This window comes from Artemia franciscana, chromosome 6 (assembly GCF_032884065.1).
Source record: "Artemia franciscana chromosome 6, ASM3288406v1, whole genome shotgun sequence".
In the NCBI taxonomy this organism is placed as follows: domain Eukaryota; kingdom Metazoa; phylum Arthropoda; class Branchiopoda; order Anostraca; family Artemiidae; genus Artemia; species Artemia franciscana.
In genome coordinates, this window is record NC_088868.1 from 16,964,723 (window position 1) to 16,988,932 (window position 24,210).

Genomic DNA, 24,210 nt, shown 5'->3' on the forward strand with positions numbered 1-24,210 from the left:
TGAGACACAATATCATTCCAAACATCAAATTTCATTAAGATCCAATCACCCGCTGATAAGTTAAAAATATTTCATTTTTTCTATTTGTTGCGAATTAACCGGGCCCCCACTCCCCCCCAGATGGTCAAATCGGGAAAACGACTATTTCTAATTTAATCTGGTCCGGTCCCTGATATGCTTGCCAAATTTCATCGTCCTAGCTTACCTGGAAGTGCCTAAAGTAGCAAAACCGGGACCGACAGACAGACCGACAGAATTGGCGACTGCTATATGTCACTTGGTTAATACCAAGTGCCATAAAAATAAGTCCGTAAAAAATAACAGATATTAATTTAAAACTTTTCCCACAAAACAAGTTTTTCAAAAAAAGTAAAGAACTCCATTTAGCGAATAATGAGCAGAAATGAAATAAGATAATCTACCAACCGTAAAACTACCACAGAGATACATCAATAAATAAATGAAACCAAAAAAACAACAGAAATTACAAGAAATAACTGATTCAAACTCAAAACAAGCAGAATTTAAAACGAGTAGGGCCCCTATGTCTTCTCAAGACCAGAAAATTATTTGTAATTTACTGAAAAAAACATTTTATAGGCTTTTACTTTTTTAACTTTATATTTTTTTCACTTTTTTAAATGAAAAATTATTAAGACTTTAAGGGATCAGTTTCAGCGCATGTATGTTAAACTGACAATGCACATTCATTTGTATTTTTTTTTTCAGTAAATTGCAACTTATGTTCTGGTCTAGAGAAGGCATGGGGATTGTCACACCTGCTCTTTTAATTTCTGCTTGTTTTTATTTTAACTCGGTTATTTTATTGTAACTTCTGTTTGTTCTGGGATTTATTTATTTATTGACGGTGTTTCATGGTGGTTTATGCATGGGAAATTATTTGATTTAATTTTTGCTGATTTTTGATTTAATGGAGTTTGTTACTTTTCTTTGAAAACTTATTTTGTGATAAAAGTTTTTTTTAAATTAATTCATTTAGAAAACTTGGTTAATGTATCATCTATACATACAAATGGGCTAATTTGAGGGAAGAGTTTTGTTCTTGTAATCCGCATCCATAGGAAGGTCGTACGAGATACCAATTCGATTTAGACGAATTTAGCAGCTAGGAAATGGGTGTTTCTGTCGGATGGTTCTCACACTAGTCAGCAACTTCAACCCATGTGTTAAAGACGCTGTAAAGCTTCAGGAGTCCTTGCCATCAAAGGTCTATTTTCTATTCTTATTTTGAAGATGATAGGCAATCATTTTTCGGATATATCTTATGATGGATCAGTGTTAAATAATGTTAAACTAGTCGTATCTAAATTTTTTCTAAACCCAGTTCTAGATGCTAACTAAAAAAATATGATGAAAATATAATACTTGACTAACCAAATTATAGAAACTACAAAGATAATCTACCCCCAACCCCCTCTAACGTGCAAATATATAGATCAAATTTGTTTGCAAAAAAAAAACATCGACAAAAAAACATAAATGTTACCTAGATGAAGAATATCGAATACGAGAGCAGATATATTCTGAGGGCCCTGGTCCATTATTTTGAATAATGTTTTTAGGAACAAAAAACAGCTTTTGTTTTTTCACGTGGACGATTCCTTAATGAAGGGGAAATGGTATGAATGTTCAAATGTCTGTTTGAGACGTCTATATTCAATAAATGACTAATTTTGCTCGCTATCAATTGATAGTATTATGTATTTCAAATAATTGTTCAAAAAAATAGTTTTGTGTAAATTGTTTTGGATCAGTTTATTTGTTACGGAAATGAGTGGTTTCACACTGTTTGGAAAAGAGACGTTTGGAGGCCAGGCGTTGATGCTAAGAAGGCAAGAGTTACCAACGTTTACCAAGAGTTACCAAGCTTTAAAATGCAATTTGTAGTAGGATAAAATGCTGGAGTTATGAGGGACAAAATAAAACTACCTCTTCTTCCCCCTACTAAAGTCGTTCCAATTGTCTAAAAACATATATGGACCCATGACCCTCATATTGTTCTATTTTCAGACATTTGGGTCGGATAATCACCCCGATTTCTGCTAATTAACCTTTTTTAGTTCCAACATTAACATCATTTGCGGGTATTTTTACTGAGTTACAAGCCCATTTTGTGAAGAGATATATTAATCTTTGAATATCGTGTCTAATTCAAGTATGTTATGATGTTATCGAAGGGTTAATTTATCCATAGTGAATGATTGCTTTGACATATCATTGTTGTCGATATAAAATTATGGAGTGAAGTGTTACAGCATTGATTAGCAAGAAAGAACTAGATATTAGAGTAGAGTGGAAAAATGGCAGCCATGTTTTGATCTTGACTTGAAACATTCAAGGATCATTTCCTAGAACAAAAGGAATACAAAGTTTTGTTAGGAGAGGGTTCAAAGATGATTTTATCTCTGATCAGTTTGAAACTCGCATCCGCAATGTCGAGGCACAAATAGAGTGTAGCGTACAAAAGAATTGAGGCTGATGGCTCAGCCCTTCTCATAAGTGTTTTTATGGCACTTGGTATTAACCAAGTGACATATAGCAATCGCAAATTCTGTCGGTCTGTCTGTCGGTCCAGGTTTTGCTACTTTAGGCACTTCCAGGTAAGCTAGGACGATGAAATTTGGCAAGCGTATCAGGGACCGGACCAGATTAAATTAGAAATAGCTGTTTTTCCCGATTTGACCATCTAGGGGGGGGGGAGTGGGGGCCCGGTTAATTCGGAAATCTGATGACATTGAGGGGAGTTGGAGGGGGGGAAACCTAAAATCTTGGGAAACACTTAGAGTGGAGGGATCGGGATAAAACTTGATGGGAAAAATAAGCACAAGTCCCAGATACATGATTGACATAATCGGAACGGATCTGCTCTTTTTGGGGTAGTGGGGGGGGGGTAATTCTGAAAAATTTGAAAAAATGAGTTATTTTTAACTTACGAACGGGTGATCAGATCTCAATGAAATTTGATATTTAGAAGGATATCGTGTCTCAAAGCTCTTATTTCAAATCCCGACCGGATCTGGTGACATTGGGGGGAGTTGGGAGGGTGAAACCTAAAACTTGGAAAACACTTAGAGTGGAGGGATCGGGATGAAACTTAGTGGGAAAAATAAACACAAGTCCTAGATACAGGATTGACATAAACGGAACGGATCCGCTCTCTGTCGGGTAGTTGGGGGGGGGGTATTTCTGAAAAATTAGAAAAATGAGGTATTTTTAACTTACGAACGGGTGATCGGATCTCAATGAAATTTGATATTTAGAAGGATATCGTGTCTCAGAGCTCTTATTTTAAATCCCGACCGGATCTGGTGACATTGGGGGGTTGGGAGGGGGAACCTAAAACTTGGAAAACACTTAGAGCGGAGGGATCGGGATGAAACTTGGTATGAAAAATAAGCACAAGTCCTAGATACATGATTGACATAACCGGAACGGATCCGCTCTCTTTGGGGTAGTTGGGGGAGGGGTTAATTATGAAAATTTGAAAAAATGAGTTGTTTTTAACTTACGAACGGGTAATCGGATCTCAATGAAATTTGATATTTAGAAGGATACCGTGTCTCTAAGCTCTTATTTTAAATCCTGACCGGATCTGGTGATATTGGGGGAAGTTTGGAGCGGGGGAACCTAAAATCACGGAAAACGCTTAGATTGGAGGGATCAGGATGAAAGTTGGTGGGAAAAATAAGCAGAAGTCTTACATACGTGATTTACATAATTGGAACGGATCCGCGCTATTGGGGGGGGGCTAATTCTGAAAAATAAGAAAAAATGACGTATTTTTAACTTACGAAGGAGTGATCGGATCTTCATGAAACTTCATATTTAGAAGGACCTCGTAACTCAGATCTCTTATTTTAAATCTCAAGCGTAATTGGGGGGGGGCAGTTGGGGGGACCGGAAATCTAGGAAAATACTGAAAGCGGTGAGATCAGGATGAAACTGGATGGGAAGAATAGAAACCTGTCTAACATACGTGACTGACATAACCGGACCGGATCTGTTCTCTTCGGTGGAATTGGGGGGGAGCGGTAATTTTGAAAATTGAGGTATTTGTAACTTACGAAAGGGTGACCAGATCTTAATGAAATTTGATATTTAGAACTATCTTGTGCTTTAAAGTTCTAATTTTGAATTTCGACCAGATCCTGTGACATTGGGGGGACTTGGAGGGGGAAATCTCGGAAAAATACTTGGAGTGGAGGAATCGGGATGAAGCCTGGTGGATAGATTAAACAAATGTCCTTGATACGTGATTGACAGAATCATACTGGATTCGCTCTCCTTTGGGGGGAGGGTTTCAGTGATTTGGCGAGTTTGGTGCTTCTGGACGTGCTAGGACGATGAAAATTGGTAGGCGTGTCAGGGAGCTGCACAATTTGACTTGATAAAGTCGTTTTCCCCGATTCGACCATCTGGGGGGCTAAAGGGAGAGGAAAAACTAGAAAAAATTAGGTATTTATAACTTACGAGTGGGTGATCGGATCTTAATGAATTTTGATATTTAGAAGGACATCGTGACTCAGAGCTCTTATTTTAAATCCTGACTGGCATTAAGCCTCTTATTTTCCTTTTTAAATCAATCTATTGATTCATAGAATTTTGTTAGAGCTCATACCATATGATCTCTTGGCTCTTAGCTCTTCTCGCCTCGTCACAAGTGCCATATGAGCTCTTAGCTCTTGTTGATCAAATGGGTTAATGCTGTACAATAAAATATATTTGTTTTTCATATATTTGAATTTCAGGCTTGAGACCAGGGGCCCATACCTTAGCTCATATGCATCAAGGAAAGTACATTTGTCTTATCCCTATCGGTTATAGCTGTAGCAAGCCCACAGCTCTAATACCAACAAGGAAAGACTCATAGAACTCGTGGCCCGTCTAAACCGTGTTACAACACGATAGTGCCATCAGTAATGGCAGTGGTGGCGCTGTACCACGTACATTGGCGGTACTAGTGAACTTAGCACAAACTTATCCATTTGGTGATAGGAAGATGAGATAAGCCTGTCATTTTTGGCGTTAACTGCCTAGGTAGAGATTGCATTTAGCAAATTAGTATAATTTTCATTTGGAATGACCAGTATCTGGTGTGGGTATTTTGTCTGTGTGTCAGGGTAGTTTTCTAATCCATCAGTAAAATATTTGCGCGATTGTTCAGTTTTTTTTCTCACGCGGCGCCTGTGATTTCGCTTACCAGGGATTCATTTTGCTCGACATAAAATATTCGCGCAATTGTTCAGTTTGGTTTCTCACCCAATCCCTGTTATTTCGCTTGTCGGAGAATCATTTGACCTGTCGAATAGTCACTTTAAGCAAGTTAAATTGTCATTCGCTAATTAAGTGTTCAAATTCCCGGTTATTCAAAATGTTATTTAAATACTTTATTACGAATCGCTTATAAGTCACAATAATAATTGCGGATTGTCGTTTTTGCTCTGTGGTAATTGTTGAGTTCGCTACATTTGATTGATTAATTAAGCGATATTAAGCTATCGTTAAATGTTGTGCCATTTTTCACAGTCGGTTGAGATTTGGTCATACTTTTGATTAAATAAAAAAAAAAGTTTTTTTAACTGAAAGTAAGGAGCGACATTAAAACGAACAGAAATTACTTCGTATATGAAAAGGGCTGCTTCCTCATCAAAGCCCCGTTCTTGACGCTAAAGTTTGACTCTTTCTCTCAACTTTACTTTTTAAAACAGTAAAAGATTCTATGACTTTTAGGGGGTGTTTCTCCCTATTTTCTAAAGTAAGGCGAATTTTCTCAGGCTCGTAACTTTTGATGGGTAAGTTTAAACTTGATGAAACTTATATATTTAAAATCAGCATTAAAATGTAATTCTTTTGATGTAGCTATTGATACCAAAATTCCATTTTTTAGAGTTTTGGTTACTATTGAGCCGGGTCGCTCCTTACTACAGTTCGTTACCACGAACTGTTTGAAAAGAAATTCTATTCGAGCATGAAAATATCTAACATCCGGTAAAGGGGAAAGCCTGGACTCAAGTTGTAGTAGACAAAACTTTACTTTCGAAGAATTTATACGGGAATTATATCGAATTGAAAAAACATAGAGGCAGGGCTAGAGAAACCCACAGAAAACTAGAGGAAGAGAGCCCAGTAGAGAGTCAGACGAGAGAAAACAGTAGGCATATATAGACAAAAAAAAACAAGCTGAGAAAGATTAAACTGTGAAAGATAGTGAAACCTATGAGAGACATAATCAGGCTCATACGGAAGCCCTTGGTAAAGCGTGCGACGCCCGTAAGAGAATGCCAATAGTTGATATGTTAATACGAGATGATTAGAATGATTGATTACGAGAGAAGGAGACACATGAAAAAATAAATCTCAATGTGTAAAACAAAGCAAATTCGTCGCCTAGGAGGGTGGGTGAAGCAACCCATTAACCAAAATGGGAGGCGAAGCCGCCTTGTCTAAAAATGAAGTACTTGACATTCCAGTTTGAAATGCTAGTAATCTGGTAAAATCTGGTAGTCCTAGGAGCTTTACGAGAAATTGTCCCATACGAGGTGATGAAATAAACAATAATATAACAACTTGGCCCATGAATGTAATCAGGATTTTTTTCGGAGGGGAAGGGGGTCACAAAAAACTCCCCGTGACAAATTCCTCTAAGTAAAGATCCTTCAACGTAGCTCCCTCCCCTCTACCCCCCCCCTCAGCCAAAACCCCTCAACCGTTGACTTTTAATTAAAAGGAATAGTTGTGGGAAAAGTCAAGTCATGGCCAATTGTAGAAAAAGCCAAGACAGATTGTCCAATTAAGTGGGCATCAGGTCAAGGTAAACACTGATCAAAGTTTATAACTTGTAGCCCCTCCCCCGGGAACTATGGGGGAGTAAGTCGTCCCCAAAGACATCTTATTATGTTTTTTGACTATGCTTAAGAAAATGGCTATCTCAAAATTTTGATCTGTTGACTTTGAGAAAAAAAATGAAAGTGGGAGGGGGCCTAGGTGCCCTCCAATTTTTGGTCGCTTAAATAGGGCACTGGAACTTTTCATTTTCATTAAAATGAGCCCTCTTGCGACACCCTAGGACCAATGGGTCGATACAATCACCCCTGGGAAAAAGAAAACAAAAAACAAATAAACACGCACCCTTGATCAGTCTTCTGGCAAAACAATTCTATGACTTTTAGGGCGTGTTTCCCCCTTTTTTCCAAAATAAGACAAATTTTCTCAGGCTCTTATCTTTTGATGGGTAGGACTAAATTTAATTAAAATCCGATTCTTTTGACGTATTTATTAGTATCAAAATTTCGTTTTTTAGACTTTCGTTTACTATTGAGCCGGGTCGCTGTTTTGTTTTTCTATGGTTCTTTTCATTTTTTTTTAGAAAGGTGCTGCTTGGAGAACAAGATAAAGATAATTTGTCAAATGGATCGAAAATTTCAGAAGAATTTTCAGCAAATCCTCTCATAGACGATTCAAATAAATTGGGAAACGGTAGTGGTTCTTACGGTGTTGATTGCCCCGATACGAATACTGAGATAGACTTATCTGGAATTCCAGATGGAAACTGCATTGTGAATCTAAGGTATTTCCTTGCTGAAGTAATTTCAGCATTCAGACACAAAATCAGTTGCGATCACGGAAAATTGATTATAAAGCAATTAGAAAAGAAAGGCCTGAAAACTGAACTGAAAGTTAAGTGTAATAAGTGTAACTGGGAAAAGAGGATTAAAGGTGAACCAGAATGTCCAGCAACAAGCGTAAAAGAATATCTTTCAAGTTTTACGGACCAGACACAGGTTGCTTTTTCCAAAAAAAAATCAAGTCTTAAAGGCTGCTTGAATTCGAAGGCTGTTTGGGGAGCCATGGGTAGTGGAGGAGGGTATTCTACACTGTGTGAATTCTTCGGGGTGCTTGGAGTGAAACCAATGTCACGAATAGTTTATTCCCGTATTGAAAGGCAGCTTGGTAATGCTTGGATGAATAGTTTATCGGTTTTTTGCTAGAAAATGGACGAGAGGCCTTAAAATCAGCCATTCATGATGATAGGTATAAGGAGGACTCATACTGGACAAAAGTGATATGTGATGGAGGCTAGAATAAGCGTAGCAAAGGACACGATTATTCGGCCAAAGGATATGTTGCAGTTATCATAGATGCATTTACGAAAAAACTGTTATATGTTGGCATAAAAAATAAATACTGTTATATATATTTTTCTTCTGCAAACGCTAAAGTAATTCCCAAAGATCATTTCTGTTTTCTGAATTATAACGGAAATTCAAGGAGCATGGAAACAGATATTCTAGTTGAAGTCTTTCGTTCCAGTGAGGAGATGCACGGATTACAGTTTTTAGAGTTTATCGGTGACGGTGATTCCAGTGTTTTTTATAAGCTAAAACAAAGTGTTTCCTACGGTTCCAACATACGGAAACATGAATGTGCAAATCACGTCACAAAAAACTATACAGCCCATCTATATAATTTGTGCAAAAATAAAAAAGGTTTGTACACAAAATGTCTTCCCCGAGGAATTATCCAGCAACTGACAAAAAATTTAAGGGGTGCGATAAAAATAAATTCTGAAAATAATGGAACAGCAGAAGAATTGAAAATCTTGTTAAAAGAGGTCCGTACCATGTTTTCGGAAACCACACAAAATGTGATTCTGGATGTCCTAAGATTGCTGAATTGACCGTGAATAGTAAAATAGAAGATCGGTGGAATAATTTTCCCCTGCACGTGTTTGAAGATGTTATGACAGAGGTCGATATTGTGTGTCGAAAAGCAGAGCAGCTTCGAAATGACGCAACTACAAACTTAGCTGAAAGCTACATGTCAGTTGTTGCTAAATTCATCGGAGGAAAGCAAATAAGCCGGTCTAAACGAGGTTCATATCATGCAAGAGTTCATGGAGCAAGTCTTGCTTATAATTCAGGTCCAAAATGGCATCAATTAGCTTGGAAAAATATTTTTGGGCTTAGTCCTTCTAGCGTAACAAAAAAATATTGTAATAAAACGGCTAAACTCCGTGTAATATCTAAACGTAATTTGACCAGTTATTATAGTGCTCTTGGAGGAAAACACGTTGCTAAGTTAAAAAATAGAAACTATAACTTTGGTAATCGTGACTATGGACCAAATTGCAATAAGCCAGACATGACTTCTGATGAAATGAATTTGGCCATACAAAAATATACTGACGAGAATTTAAAATTGGATTTTGCCAGTATAAGCTGTTTGTTCAACAGTACCAAGGGCCAATCCAAAAATGACACTTGGGTTGAAGAAAGATCTAAGAGAATAACTAGTAGTTACTTCCACAGAATTGCAACCAGAAAAAACAGCACCAGAGTTGCCCCAATTGTTAAGCAAATTCGAAACTTGGGACCTAGATTCTGCTCTACCCTAATGAAAAAGGGCTTAGATTTAGAAGTAGTGGCACTAGAAGCAAATGAAAACAAATTCAACTTAAAAGTCGTAAAGGGAGATCAAATAGGACTCAGTGTGCATCCACAGTATCAGTATCTTGCTGCATCTGTAGATGGGCTGCTCCATAATGGAACACCTATAGAGATAAAAACGGTGCATAATATACCAGAGTTCAAAACCATTTATGATGTGGCCCAGTCAAAAAATTTAGTTAAAGCATTTTTTCTTGAATTATCCAGTGAAGGTCTTCAGCTAAAAAAAAATCACAGGTATTTCGCCCAGATACAAGGCCAACTCGAGATACTGGATAAAATGGTATGCCACTTAATAGTTTATAACTCTATTGAGGATTGGGAAATAATTACAGTTCACCGATCGAAAGACTACTGGGAAAAAATATTTCCGAAGCTTGAAGCCTTCTGGAATGAATCCTTACTTCCTGAAATTTTAGACTCAAGGGTTGCAAGGAATATGGAAATCAGAGAACCTGTGTCTGTAAAATGTACAACAGCCCACCAACCGAAGGAATCAAGCTTGTCTCAAGAAATAAAAAGAGGAAAAAAAAGAAGGTTGAGTCGAGTTGAAGTGAACAGCAAGAAAAAAAACGCACAGAAGGGATCGGGGGAGAACAGTGAATTTACCAGGAACTCAATGCATGAAAACAGTGATTTTGAAGAAATAATTTGGTCTGATTTGGAATAGATAAATCTTCGTGTTTGATAAAAAAAATGTGTTAAAAAATATTGGCAAGGAAAATTATTTTTTCCTCCATAAATTTCTGTCTCATTCTTCGTCAATGTCCAAAAATAATGAAGTTTCTTATCTGGTCTGAAGTATATTAAATACATTTAATACAAACAATTTTAGTTTTTTTCTTATAAATTTCTTGTATGTTACTTGGGCTTAGTATTTGTGATTTTATAGTTTTTCCTACAATTATTACGTTTTCTGTACAATTCGTTCATTTTTGGTATTTAATTAAAGCGTCTTTAAGTTTCTTTCCGAAATCTTGTGCATCTCGCCCTAACACAAAATAACGTTAATGCCCTAATCTTATTACAAGGAAAATAGCTTTCATCTTATTAATTCCAAAATACTGACAAAAAAAAAAACACTATAAAAATCAAGGTGACTGGAAAGATATTGAAAATGAACTGAATGTGTAATGTATAATTATTTCGTGTTTAATATACTAATTACAGGAAACATCAACAATTATGGTTTACAGATTCTATTTAGCGACAATTTTTTATTTTGGTTTACGGTTAGACTCTAGTCGAACTCCTATGGGCAGTAATTTGTGTCCTTTTTGGTTTAACTTTAGCACTCATTTTAATTTTTAATCGTCTAGGATTTAATTATTTGTATATAGCAGTACCCATTTCTTTTATGTTTGGTATAATTATTTATTTTTATTTCTCTTCATTTTCAGTCAATTATGCATAGACAGTAATGTTTGACCGTTTCACATTTAGATCATTGAAGGATTTTATTTTCTGTCCGTCTGTTTCAAATGGCTCTTTAATTTTCAATTACTTAACTCACTAGCCTAATTGTATAATGTACATTCCCAGATTGCTATGAAATCACGATCTTGTATCAGACTTAGCAGACATCTGCCATGCTTGGGATACTTATGTCATGCTTGGCACAGATCATTCACTCTTAGTACTGTTCTCACAGTTCCGCTATGCTTGGCACACTTCTGCCATGCTTGGTACTAGCCACCTGAGGTGTATGATTTCTGAGAGTGAAAAACCTCTCAAACATTCATCCTTTTTCTTTGGGTAGTTTACTTTTGCATATGCGGACTGTTTGTTTTCGTTGTTGTATTTTAATGGGGGCAGATACGATGGACAAGGGTTTTTAAATTCCTTTTGGGAAATCCCAAACTTTTTACTGTTATCGCTTTTCTTCTATTTCAATAAAAATTCTTTTTTATGTGCTTTAACCCGTATGCGCCTGAGAGGCTATATTTCTTCCAAAATAAGTTCATTAGTACGGGTATGCATTGAGTTTTTCGTTTTACACAAACTTTTCCTCTTGTTATCTTCCCAATAAATTAGTTTTATTTCCATCAATTCTGTTTATGTGCTACTTTTTCATAGTAAATTTATGATGGAATGGCGGATTAGTCTTCTTAGTTATTTAGCAGGATGAGATTGAGGAGCACAAAAACACAAACGTACGCAAACACAGGAACAAGTCTACACACACACATCAAATTACCAATTACGCACTTATTGTTTGATGCAAGCTGTGCTAGAGTTTTGTTCGCAGGAATTCTTCAATTCAATTCAATCATATATATTTAAATAAAAACACATAATTACATGTACATAATCTGCCAGGAAAGCACAAAAGTGCTTGACTAGGGCAGAAACTTAACTAAAGAATAATTAAACAATCAACTAACAGAAACAACGAATCAACTAGATTTATCAAAAAAGAAAAAAAAGAGAAAAAAGGGGAGTGACGAAGAGAAAGAAAAGAAAAAAAAGAAAATAAAAGAAAAGATCGAAAAGAGGAGGACCGCATGATATTCAAATCTAAACAGTATTTCTGGAACGACCCTTCACTGCTCGCTTGAAGGTAGTAAGGTTATTTGAGTTCCGGATTTCCAAGGGGATTGAATTCCAGATAGCTGGTGCATATCCGTAGAAAGTCCTTTGCGAAAGCCAAGTTGGGTATCGCACAGAAGATTCTACTCCTGGAGGTAATCATACATTCTTTCATGGACTACTTTCTCATAAATCTTCGAAAAAAAGGTAAAATAGAAATGGATCGGTAATTACTCGGTTCATTTTTTGACTTCCCTTTGTGAAGGGGTAGCACTCAGGCTAATTTAAGTCTTTCTGGAAAAGTTCCCTCTTCAAGTGATAAATTAATCAGATGAGTCAAAATAGAAATAACAATTGTTTTTGTTGCTTTAACGATACTTCATCTACTCCACAGGATTGTTATTTCATACACATAATTATTTCATTTATTTCATTTTCATCACAATTTGTAAAAAGGAATTCAGAAGTAACATGACGAGGTTTAAGTTTGGGGACTGGTGGACTTCGAGAACTGAAGATTAAAAGAAAATAGCCAGGTGGGTGTTTCACCCACCTGGCTAACTGCTTGCAATTCTCAATACCCAAGGGTTCTCCCAATAGCCAAACAATTTTCATTTCCAAACGGACTCGGTCTCGGTTGAGGTTTGGGAGAGTTCACGCTTTACATTTCAAAACAGACACCCATCTCGAAAATAAAAGATTTGTCTACTTTTCGTACAAGTTCTACCATTTGCATTCAATGCACATCGAATCAAAATCTCTGAGCGAAAAAATATAGGATTACCCTTTAAATTGATGTGCAAAAGAAAACACTATTTTTAGCTCAGCAGTGGGTATATTTTCTTTTACATAACCTGTTCATTTAAATTAATCTCCGTAGAATCTAACGTGCTTTTGCTAAACAAACATCTTTTTGTTTTTTTCTCCCACTTGTTTATGTTTTTGTCAAGTCTCATAAACGAGTTTGCTATCGAATAGATACTAGCAGTGGCGTTATTAAGATTCTTAGAATCTGTTTCAGAAATTGGGCGGGAACAAAAAAGACCATTAGCCTTAAAGTGCCAATAGCTGACCAGCTTGATCGGGTACTCGGACTATAGGATGGTGACGAGAAGGCTGAAAGAAACTTCCTTCTTTGTTCGTCTTTAATCGGCACTAAGAGTGTCTGGATAAAAAAAATGAATAGGGGACAGACACACACAGTGGACAGATACAGTCTTCATCGAAATCATAGAGCCTCCCTTTGCTTAATAAATAAAATAATGTTATATGTAATATAATGTTAAATTTAATGAGGTAGACGTAATCGTGCGTGACTGGTTGGATCTTACAATTCACTTAAGTATAATTTGTGCATTGGAAGAATAAACATCTACATCTCATTTTTCCAAAAGTAAAGATTAAATATTCCAAAAAGAAGTGTGTACAAGATAATGTTGTAGTAGTATTTAATGCCAACACATGGAAATATTTTAATTATGGCAAAAGTGACAATGGTAGCACTATTGGATGTGTATGTGTACATTGTCACGATAGTAAGGATTTAAATAGTTTCGATACCGAGAAAATTCAAGTGTTATAGTGATGGATATGTGAGAGTAACGTCACCAGAAAAGTTAGTGTTGAAAGAGAACGCAAACATAAAATATTTAGTAGATGACAAAGGCCAACTTCTCACTTAAGCTGGTGGTAACACGTTACCAGTTGATAGATCCTATCACCATCCTCCTACTATTACCGTTCAACAGAAGGCAAAAAGAAGACAGATGTACTTCTGCACCAATGTCATAAATTATATCATATCTCTGTGTCGGAGCTGCAATCTACGTAAAAATAATGTGGTAATAGAAAGAGAAATCACTGGTAAAATAAAAAAGGCGTAGATGGCACTATGCCTGAAAAACAAACTATATTATGCAAACATTACTAACGCCAATGATAGTTTACCCACAGATACTTTTATTGAACCATGAATCAGTATGTGAGAAAAAAAGTTTCGAAAAATGCTTTTCTCGTTGAAATTATAGATGATACCAAATCCTATCTTTAAAGTGCCAATAGCTGACCAGATTGATCGGGTACTCCGACTATAGGATGGTGACGAGAAGGCGGAAAGAATCTTCCTTCTTTGTTAGTCTTTAATCGGCAGTAAGAGTGTCTGGATAAAAAAAATGAATAGGGGACACACACACACAGTGGACAGATACAGTCTTCATCGAAATCATAGAGCTCGCGGTAGTCATTATCGAAAAAATAAAGTCTTTTCCCATTGTATATATTACAAGCAGAGCTTTTTGACTCTTGACGAGATTCAAAGACGTCACAATAGTCCTTACAAGTACATTTTACTTACAATCAGTGTTTTTAGTCACTATGCATATGCTATTCAATTGCATTCAAAAAGAGGCAATGAAGTTGCTAAAGCCCTTGAATCTATCTTCGAGTAAGATTCTTATAGAAAACTTTAAACAGAGCGGGGTAGTGATTTTGTTAGTCTTCATTTAAAAAGGGTTTTATTCAAATATAATGCAATACTCTATCAGAATCATACTCCGATAAAGGCGGCATTGGCTGAACGTTTGATAAGAACAATTCAAATTCTAACCTTGAGATATTGTACACGGAAAATACTGCTGCTTTTATTCAAGATTTAGATAAAATCCAGCTGAATTTTAATTAACGCCCTCATCGAGCCAGTCTTTTGCCCGGCATTTGAGCCAGTTTCCTTGCCGGGGATGTTATGTGAATAGTTTTAAATATTTATAGTCAAAGAAATAAAGAACTTGAATCGGTCGTTGGCCAATCTTAGTACTATTGAAGTTCATCACAATAACAATACACTTGCCATTGTTCTTAAATAATATTCCAACGAAGGGAGGCAAGTGAAAAAGAAGAAATTCAATGTCAGTGATACAGCTCGATTCAATTGAACAAGTAATATTTTTGAAAAGGGATATTACTTGTGGTCCTTTGAACTTCTTAAAGTGTCAAAAGTCTTAAACCCTAAACCTGCGACGTATCGTCTACGTGATATGAAAGATGAAAAGATTCTTGGAGTTTTTACGAGTATGAATTACAAAAAATAAAAACAATGGAATATATCAAATTGAAAAGATATTAAATAGTTGAATGTGCAAAGGTTAGAGATAGTTTCTTGTTCAGTGGATAGGATAAACGTTTTCTTTAATGCAAATAAATGCACAACAAATACTTTAAAAAACATTTTTATACACTCCTGAGAAATGAACAACTTAAATATTCACTTTAATAAACTTACATGGTCAGTAGTCAACAAAATTTAAAAACACTTGGACTTTAAAAAGTCCAATTTCATTCAAGTAGACAAGCATCTAATCATTAAGAAGCCGTCTACATGAATGTGAAAAGACTTTTTTTTCTAAATATATTTTAGTTTATAAATATGTTTATGAACTAAAATCTAAACTAAATTTAATTATATACAATATTTATAAATTAAACATAGTTCGAGTGAAATATAAAAATGTATTTTTATTTCTAAATATTTTGTTCCCGAATTTTGTTTGTAGACTGTACTCTCTCTGGCTATGGCCCGCAGGGTTTTTGCAATAAATCTTATCTATACCATTCAAAGGAGTGGGGGAATGGCCTCAAAATATATCTGCTCTCAAAAACCAATAGAGTAGTGATGCCATATTTAATTTAATAAAAAAATTGTTTTCAGGTTAAATCTACAAAATACTCAAATGACGTAGGTCCCAGCTGTTGTAGCCTACCTTTTTTTATATCTCTTTTTGTAATTTTTGAATATACCATTCAAGGAAGCGGGACAGGGGCCTCAAAATATATTTGCTCTCAAATTCATTATGGTGGTACGGCTTGACTTACCTTTAAAAAATTCCTTTGCTTTCAGGTTAAATCTACAAAAAATTCAAATTATCTAAGTCCCTGCAATTATAGTCGGCCTCGCGGACTTAGTCTTCCAGGAAGTGGAGGTGACGATGTGTATTTACTTCGACACTTCGCTGTAACCGGAAAAGGGGTTATCAATCGTGGAGATTCGTTTCGAAGTAGGACAAGATCAAACACTAGTGTTGCATCGACGGCATCAAGCATAAGGTAAATATAAAGTACTTTTCATGTTTTTAGAGACACAGGTAGTGTGGTCCCTTACACACAACAAGAAACTGTCATGGAAAGTTTGAAATTTTCGGTCCAAAAATTTTAGTTTATATGCGCTTTTGAAGATTAACACCTTAATAACCTAGTCGAACTATCCCTTACCTTGAAGTATCACAGAATAAAAATATAACCAGTTTGATAATTATTCAGTACCCCGTTGAAGAGTAGTTGCATTTTTTCCTCTGATTGCCTCTCCGAACATTAAAACCAAAAGTTTAATTTATTTGGCAAATAATTGTAGCAAAAAAAACATTACATTGTAGTTTTATTTTTGATTGAAGAGAGAAGACGGCTCTCAAAAAATCTTGAACAGACTTAAATGTCATATCTTCAAAAGCAAAAGTTAGGCTGTATAGAAAAAAAATATCGTAAGTTAAATCAGTACCAGAAAGAAATACTTCATTTCTTTATTTTTAAATATTGCGAGTAAAAAATCTCCAAAATAATCTGAATACAATACGTTTCAAAATGAACAGTGCAAAAAACGGTTGAGCACTGTAAGAATTGACGTAATCAGGATTGAAGATAAAAATCCCTGAAAAATCCAGTATGGATGGAGAGCGACGATGAACAGCCAAGTCCTCCTTCCTCAGGCAACAAATGAGAACGTGACGAAGGGGAAACCAAAGAATCTACTCAGTTGAAGATACCAGAGGGACTTACTAAACACAAACACGTCCATGAAGCTACAATGGGAAGTCATTTTGGGAACGATACATTCGAGGAATAACTGGCGTCTCTTCGTGATACTTGTTAAAGACTCAAAATCAATCAATCAATCAATCAATTTATTAATACTAAAACAAAAACTATTACAAAGTAAAGCGGCTACTAGGCCCAAGAAGCTTTACTTGTTATGGACGGATGTAATATCAAAGAAAGATATTCCAGGAACAAGAATGCCATTCTTCATTTAATGAATATCCTTCATTTAATGGTAGAAACCAATATTTGAACTGCATAAGACATTCAAAAACAGTTACAGGAGATGCAGCTTCCCATTTGGAAGTTAAGCAGTTATATGAATTGTTATCGTATTAGTCAACTATGGAGTCCATTAATTCCCAATGAAAGTTTCCAACACTTTGTGTAAATTCAAACACAGTTTAGGAATATTTACATTTAAATATTTGATTCTAGTTTTCTTACACAAACATGACGAGTGTATCGTCGTAAAATGGAAATGAAGTGTTGTTATTTTATGAACAGCACTTTCTGTTTTCTCATTTTCTGTTTGATCTATCTGATCAAACAGATGGAAATAAAAACATTTCTTAATTCCTGCAAATCTATGTCCTACGCTCTGTAAATGTCTACTTTATAAACAGAGTTTTGGAATCGTACTAAAATTAGAAAGTATTTAATTCTAGTTCAAGATCCTTAACAGCTGCATAATCATAAAAGCTGTCAAAGCATGCAGAGAAACTGTAGATAAAATGAAGCTGTGTTTATTTCCATAAAACGACTTGTATACCACGTTGTTCCGATAAATTAGCAAGTTGAAAGAATCGTTTAAAAATCAACATAATAATTCAAAGTTAAAACAAGCAGAAATTACTGTTGATGAAAAAATATAACCTAAAAGAACAGAAACGAAAATGAATAATCACACAAATATGTAAAAGAAAAGTAAAGGGCTATGTTACAGCCTAAAATCAGTAGAAATTTAATACTTCAAACTTCAAGGGAAAAATAACTATGAACGAATAAATGGGACCTTAAAATAACGGATATAACAATGGACGAGATACCAAAATACAATTAGAATAATTTTTTGTTTGTTACTGTAACATCTAAGATTTGGGTAAGATTCTCCTATTTGGGGTAATTTTTGCTCCTATTGTGGTAATTTTTCAAGTGTTACCTGATTGTTCATAGCAATTTCTGTTCACTTTAGGTTTTATCTGCTTATCCATAATAGTATCTCTTAGTTGTATGGTCAATTATATGGATAACAAAAGCTATTCTGGTTTCAATAAATTAGAAAAAAACAACTTTATGCGAATTACTTAAAGGATCGTTTTATGATAATTTTATAAAATTCAAAAAATTTCGGAATATTTTAAATTCAGTAAAACAGAAAGCTCAGAAACTTCATTTCCAAAATGAATTTCATGAAAATCAAGGGAATATGAAAAATACGTGGAGAACAATAAACAAACTTATGGATAATTTTCATAGTAGAGAGGAGGTAAGTGCCATGGAGACGACAGTTGGTCTTCATACTGATTCTCAACACATAGCCGAATTTCAGTGTGGTTATTTTGCAAATGAAGAACAAGACTTTGCGATCAAGCGCGGGCTAACCTATGCACATCTGGGAGTTATGGATCTGTTTTGAAAGAGAGCCTGCAAGTGAGAATTCCTTTGAATTTGCAAGGTATTTGGAACGGGAAGTTGCATAATTCCTGGCTGCGATGAAGTTCTAGTGCGATAGACACCTTTTCGCTGAAACTCATAAAAGCCGCAAAAACGAGTGTCTCGCCTGTCTTGATGCACCTCAACAACCTTTCCCTGGATCTTGGAGTCTTCCCGGAAGCACTAAAGATTGCAAGAGTGGTTCCTCTTTAAAAAGGAAGGAAAAAAGATGATCCATCGAATCGAAGACTTATAGCTATTCTCCCATTGTTCTCCAAGCTATGTGAGAAAGCGGTACATGTTCAGTTAAGCTATTATATTGCAAAGAATATAATTCTAATGTAAAAAAAAATGGTTTCAGAACAGGGCTATCTACAGATATGGCTGTTCTGAAATCGGTTGATTGGATTAACGATGCATTTGAAATTGGTGTTATACCTGCAGCTGTCTGTTTGGATATGAAAGAAGCGTTCGATACGGTGGACCACTCAGAGCTTATTCTAGCTCTTGACTCGATTGGGGTGAAAGGATCAAGCATGGTGTGGTTTTCGTCATATCTACACATTCGGTATCAGATAGTATAGAATGGATCATTTTTATCTTCAAAAAATAAAATAGAGTGCGGGATCCCACAAGGGTCAATCCTTGGACCCTTCCTTTTCATCATTTCTATTGATCGTGTGAAGAATTACCTGGTGGAGGCTGGTTTCATCCTGTTTGCAGATGACACTTTGCTCTTTCTAGCTGGGCCATCGCTTGATGCTTTACATAATAAAATTCATAATTCTGTCTCTGAATTTCAAAACCTTTTCTCAACAAAATCTGTTAAACTTTTTTCATGATATTTTCTAGACTTTCGTCCAGTTTTGGAAATGATCAAATTACGATTCAAGGAAATGTGATAAAAAGAGTAGCAACAACCGAGTATTTGGTGTTTTTAATAGATGAAAACCTGTCGTGAAAAAACCATTCAAGTGCGATAGCTGAAAAATTAAGTAGAGGTCTTGGGGTGATGCAAAGAATTAAAAATATAGTCCCAGAAAAGATTATAAAAATGATTTGTTTTTTCTATATTTTATCTATATATTAGCTACGGGTACTCTATATGGGCAAGTAATTTTGTAACATGTATCAAAAGAGTACAAAAACTTCAGAATAGAGCTCTAAAATCATTATTGGACTTTTATATTGAAAAAAAGAAATCACCAGTGCAACAAAACAAACACAAAAACGAATCCACACCATTAAACTAAAAAAGAAAAAGAATGAAGAAAGACAAAAGGAGAAACGAAGACTGTTTTCCTACTTTAGTAATTCAAATAGATCAGTTCTTGAACGAGGTCTTAACCTTGCTCATCCATCCAATTACATAGGTCTAACAGCATAGCCATACACAATCAACCGCAAAGAATAATCCATGGACAGGCAGTTGTGTCGTTAAGTAAGCATAAGTTGTCATATACCGAATATTAAAAACAATAAATAAGAAAAAAAATTCAAAGGCGACCACCCAGCACAAGGGCTCATCAGGAGAATACACACTTGCCTATATGGCTTCAGCACTTTAAATTCCCTACCCAGGCAAGTGGCGTGCCTACCATAGATCCCTATGGTTTCTCCGTGCTAGGTATCACCCCCGAAATATATGCCTATGAAAAAAAATGTAAAACAACCAAATAACTCCAGAACTAGCTCATCATACCTTGGTTTTGGCCCTCGTGTATTTACGAAATCTACTGTCAAAAATTAAGGACACGCCATACTCAGTAACAAGGAAAATCAAAATCAACCAAAGATTTTGCTAAGTATTTCAAGATAATTCTTTCGGTATTTATTTAAAAGTTCGTTATAATAAGAACTAATTTTTCAAATTGCCAAGTTAATTTATTTGCAGAGAAACCTTTTAAAATCTAATGCCATAACACAGTTGGACCCGTACCCAATGCACAGAATAGACCAAAAATTAGTCAGTCAGTAGTTTCAGTAGGTTCAGTCAAATCCATCTTAATATCAGATCTAAAACGAGGGTATTGGTAGGTAGGAATGCACAGACAGGTACAGATAGAACAGACTACTTTCATTAAGCCGTTTGGATTGCATTAGTTTAAATATTTGTATTTTCAGTTAAAAAAGCGCCAATCAGCTTTCAACGTTTAGTAGATTATACTTTAAAATCGTTGCCATATATGATCTAGGCAACATCATTTTTTTCGAGTTCCTTTAGGGAACGTGGAGATCCATCGATTTAGGAATCAAGTTTGGAAAGGTGGAGATGACCTTATTCAGAGGAAAATGTAGGAGGGTGCAGCACCCGAACTTAGTACCAAGGGCACCAAATCGGTTTGGTGCAATAGTTCCTTTGCAGGAAAAAATGTAGGCAACTCGAAATGTCGCTATCCCACTACAACATGAAAAATTAGATGGTTTTTGGGGTTGGCGGAATATTGTCTGTGGCTAATATCACATTTTGCAACCATACAAAGCAATCGGATACTTCGAAACCTGAATTCTTCAGTCTCGTTTTTGCTAAGGACAGATAGTTCAGAATATAGAGAAGGAACATTACTCAAGATTTTGGAGATGGGGAGCATTCTACTATTTATTTTTACAAAAGATTAGCCAAAGCTGAATCGAATTATAAAATTATTGAAAAAGAATGTTCGGCAATTATTTAAGCAGTTTAAAAGCTTGATTTATTACATTTATGGACATAAATCTAAAATTGCAATGGATCATAATCCCTTACAAATTCAAAACTTAATGAACCAATCCCGCGGTTTTAGGCTATAGATGTTATTTATTATTGTAGCATATATCTGCTCTCATTTGGATAGTGGGGTAGCTTTACTCTATTAAGCTAACAAACAAAGTTCAACTTTAAGAAAAACTTTACAATTTTAGACGACGAAAAGTTCTGCGACACGCCACTTTTTTTTTATAGTAACAATTTATTTTAAAAAACAACAAAACAAAATCCATCGATAGCGCACCAAAACGTTGCTTGCGAGAGTGTTCTTAACTTTAAAATTGTCTTGGCGTTGATAACTAGACCATTTAATCTGCAATGAAAAACAAATACTAAATCAGCACTTATATCGGGAAAGTCGAATAACGTTTGCTGCACTTCTTCTTGTTTCACAAGCAACGTAAGTAGAATTAAGATTTAATATCGAGACTGGGGAGGAAGGGTAAACACTTGAATGCCCTATATCAGTAATTTTGCCGAATTGACCCCCCCCCCCTCTTTCAAAAAACTCTTATATTCCATAGCTCTATACACCTCGTCCATGTAATTATTTAGGGAGTTGAACACTGAAAAAATAGGCCCTTTCTATGTTTAATAAAAGCCAAAGAAAAGCTCTAACAGCTGCTCTTTGCAAATAAATTTTGAGTAATTGGATTTTTTTTTGGTTGCAGATGGTTATTAGAAGCCATGGAAAACATACAAATGTTCAATCAATAATAACAAAAGAAGGCGAGTGTTTGCGCATTGTACGGACTTGATAAGATAACTTCCATTGCAGAGCTGGGAGGTTGACATGCCTGTTTTGCTTCTAGTAGCTTCCCATCATTTCGGACCATTTACTTTGTTTTATGCCTAGGCTCCTTTTTCTTCTTTGAGTTTTGCTCAAAACATGTCATAAACGATGCACGCATTACATGAAATTAGAAAACGTTTTCTTTTGGGAACGGGGGCTAATCCTCAAGAATAGGACGAGGGGAAAGTAAAAATGCTTCGTAGTATGTTTGTCTTGAAGTTAAAAGATTCACTGCCTTGCAAAAGAACTCATCGAAGTCAAAGATCTAGTATTGCCTATAGTAAAGAGGCATAAGGCACCAATATATTTTTATTCATTTATTTATCATTTTTCCTTGAGGTACTTCATATGGAAGGGGTGTTCGTAAAAACTTTGGAGGGAGAACTTCGGAAATAAAACATGTTTATCATATAATTTGTTTTCGGTAACGGACAAATGTCATAATAAACTTTCAAACTTCAAGGCTAGGGAAGAGGGAAGGGAATCGTAGCCAAACTTCTTTTTTGTAATTTTTGGTAATTTACGTTTGACTTGAAAATTCAACTTAATTTTTAGGCGTTATAAGATTCATTTATTCAACTATATTAGTATCTGTTATTTTTAGATTTAATATGATCATTTTTTTAACTTATATACTTTTTTGGTTTCATTAATTCTTTAAAAAAAATTCTGATTGTTTTGAGGTTGAATTATCATAGGACTTCATTTCTGCTTTGTTAAGTTCAATTTCCTGTTCGTATCAGGTTTAATTTACTTTTAGATAGTTATTTATGTTAGTTTTAAGCTTGAATTATTATTTGACTTTATTTCTACCCCTCTTTGGTTTAATTTAGTTCTTTAATTTTCTTTGAAAAAATTCCTTTATGTACAAAGTTTTTTTTTTTAATTACTCTAATAAATAAAAAGCAAAGATAGACTTCAAAACAGTCCTATAGGGGAACACGGGGCGTAACAGGGTATTAACTTTAAAATGATTTTTAATAATACGAAGGAGTCAATTTTAAAGGCTACAAAATTTCATAAAAGTATTGTATTCTGGTAAATAAAGTTTCACACTCATATTGTAAAAAGTTAACACAATCATTATTTATTTAATTAAAATATAAAAAAGGTCAAATACTCCTTTGCGTAAAACAGGTTGGTAGTTAACACAATATGTATAAATGAGTAAAATTGCTATTACGCTTTTTATTTATTTTGATTAAGGGAACAAAACTATTTGGAACATATTCTTTCATCAAATTAGTCTGATTGGGATTAATTAATTTGTTTAATTAATCTGATTAATAAAAGTGAAACTATAATTTAGCTTTTTATTCATTTTGCTTAAAGCAACATTAGTATTTTATGCATATTTTTTCATCAAATTAATCTCATCCTGAATCCCAAAACTCACATACAACGATAGCCTCATCGTTTTCGCTATCAATTCCTGCACAGGAATTGTGGGCCCATTTCATATACATGGAAAGGGCAACCCAACCCTCAGTTGTATTTGAATAAAACTCACAACAATATAAACATTCACAATCGGAAAACTTGTCGGAATCACTGCCGTAAGTTTCAGTTTGTTTCTTTATCTTCTTTTTTTTCCTTGGCGCTTGTTCACTCTTATTCAGGCACTTTCTCTTTGTTTTTAGAGTTTCTGTTTTGTTTTTTTTTTTTCTTAAAAAGTATCTTCGGTGCTCTTTCTGTCTTGACAACCTCCTTTATTTTTTGCTTTTATAGCATCTTCTAACTCTTTTTTGTACAGTAAATCAATTATAACTGCAGTCTTTATCCTTCTTCGATTCGCCCTTTTTGCACTTCCTGTGAATTTTGGAATAGGAATTAAATTTTCAGGTGAAACAATTAATGCAGTTGCAGAGTCATTCATGTCAATTGTCATCCAAAACATCCAGGAGTAACCTTGTCAACCATGTTAAATTGAACCCTTTTAGCTTGGATGCCATACCAACACCAACAGTAAGGCTAGAAACTATAACACTTTCACCCCTATCACTACAAGTGTGGGGATTTTCTTTATCAACAAATGAGTCAGGCTAAGGTTTTTCCACTTGTTCCCAGCTGATTTGATATTAGTGGCGTCAGCGGTTAGGAAATATGAATCAGAGAATGTGGCTAGGTTAGGTGGCCAAATTCCTGTTGCTTTAAAC

At 35.1% G+C, this 24,210-nt stretch overlaps 1 protein-coding gene across 6 annotated transcripts in view; it reads left to right on the forward strand.

Moving 5' to 3' along the window:
• Positions 1 to 24,210, forward strand: part of LOC136028113 (GTP-binding protein RAD-like) — a 196,796-nt gene that overhangs the window by 94,488 nt on the left and 78,098 nt on the right. For all 6 annotated transcript variants that reach the window (XM_065705750.1, XM_065705748.1, XM_065705752.1 and 3 more), the window contains one exon: positions 15,889 to 16,094. In XM_065705750.1, the coding sequence (XP_065561822.1) occupies positions 15,889 to 16,094 (206 nt within the window). The remainder of the gene's footprint in view (positions 1 to 15,888; positions 16,095 to 24,210) is intronic.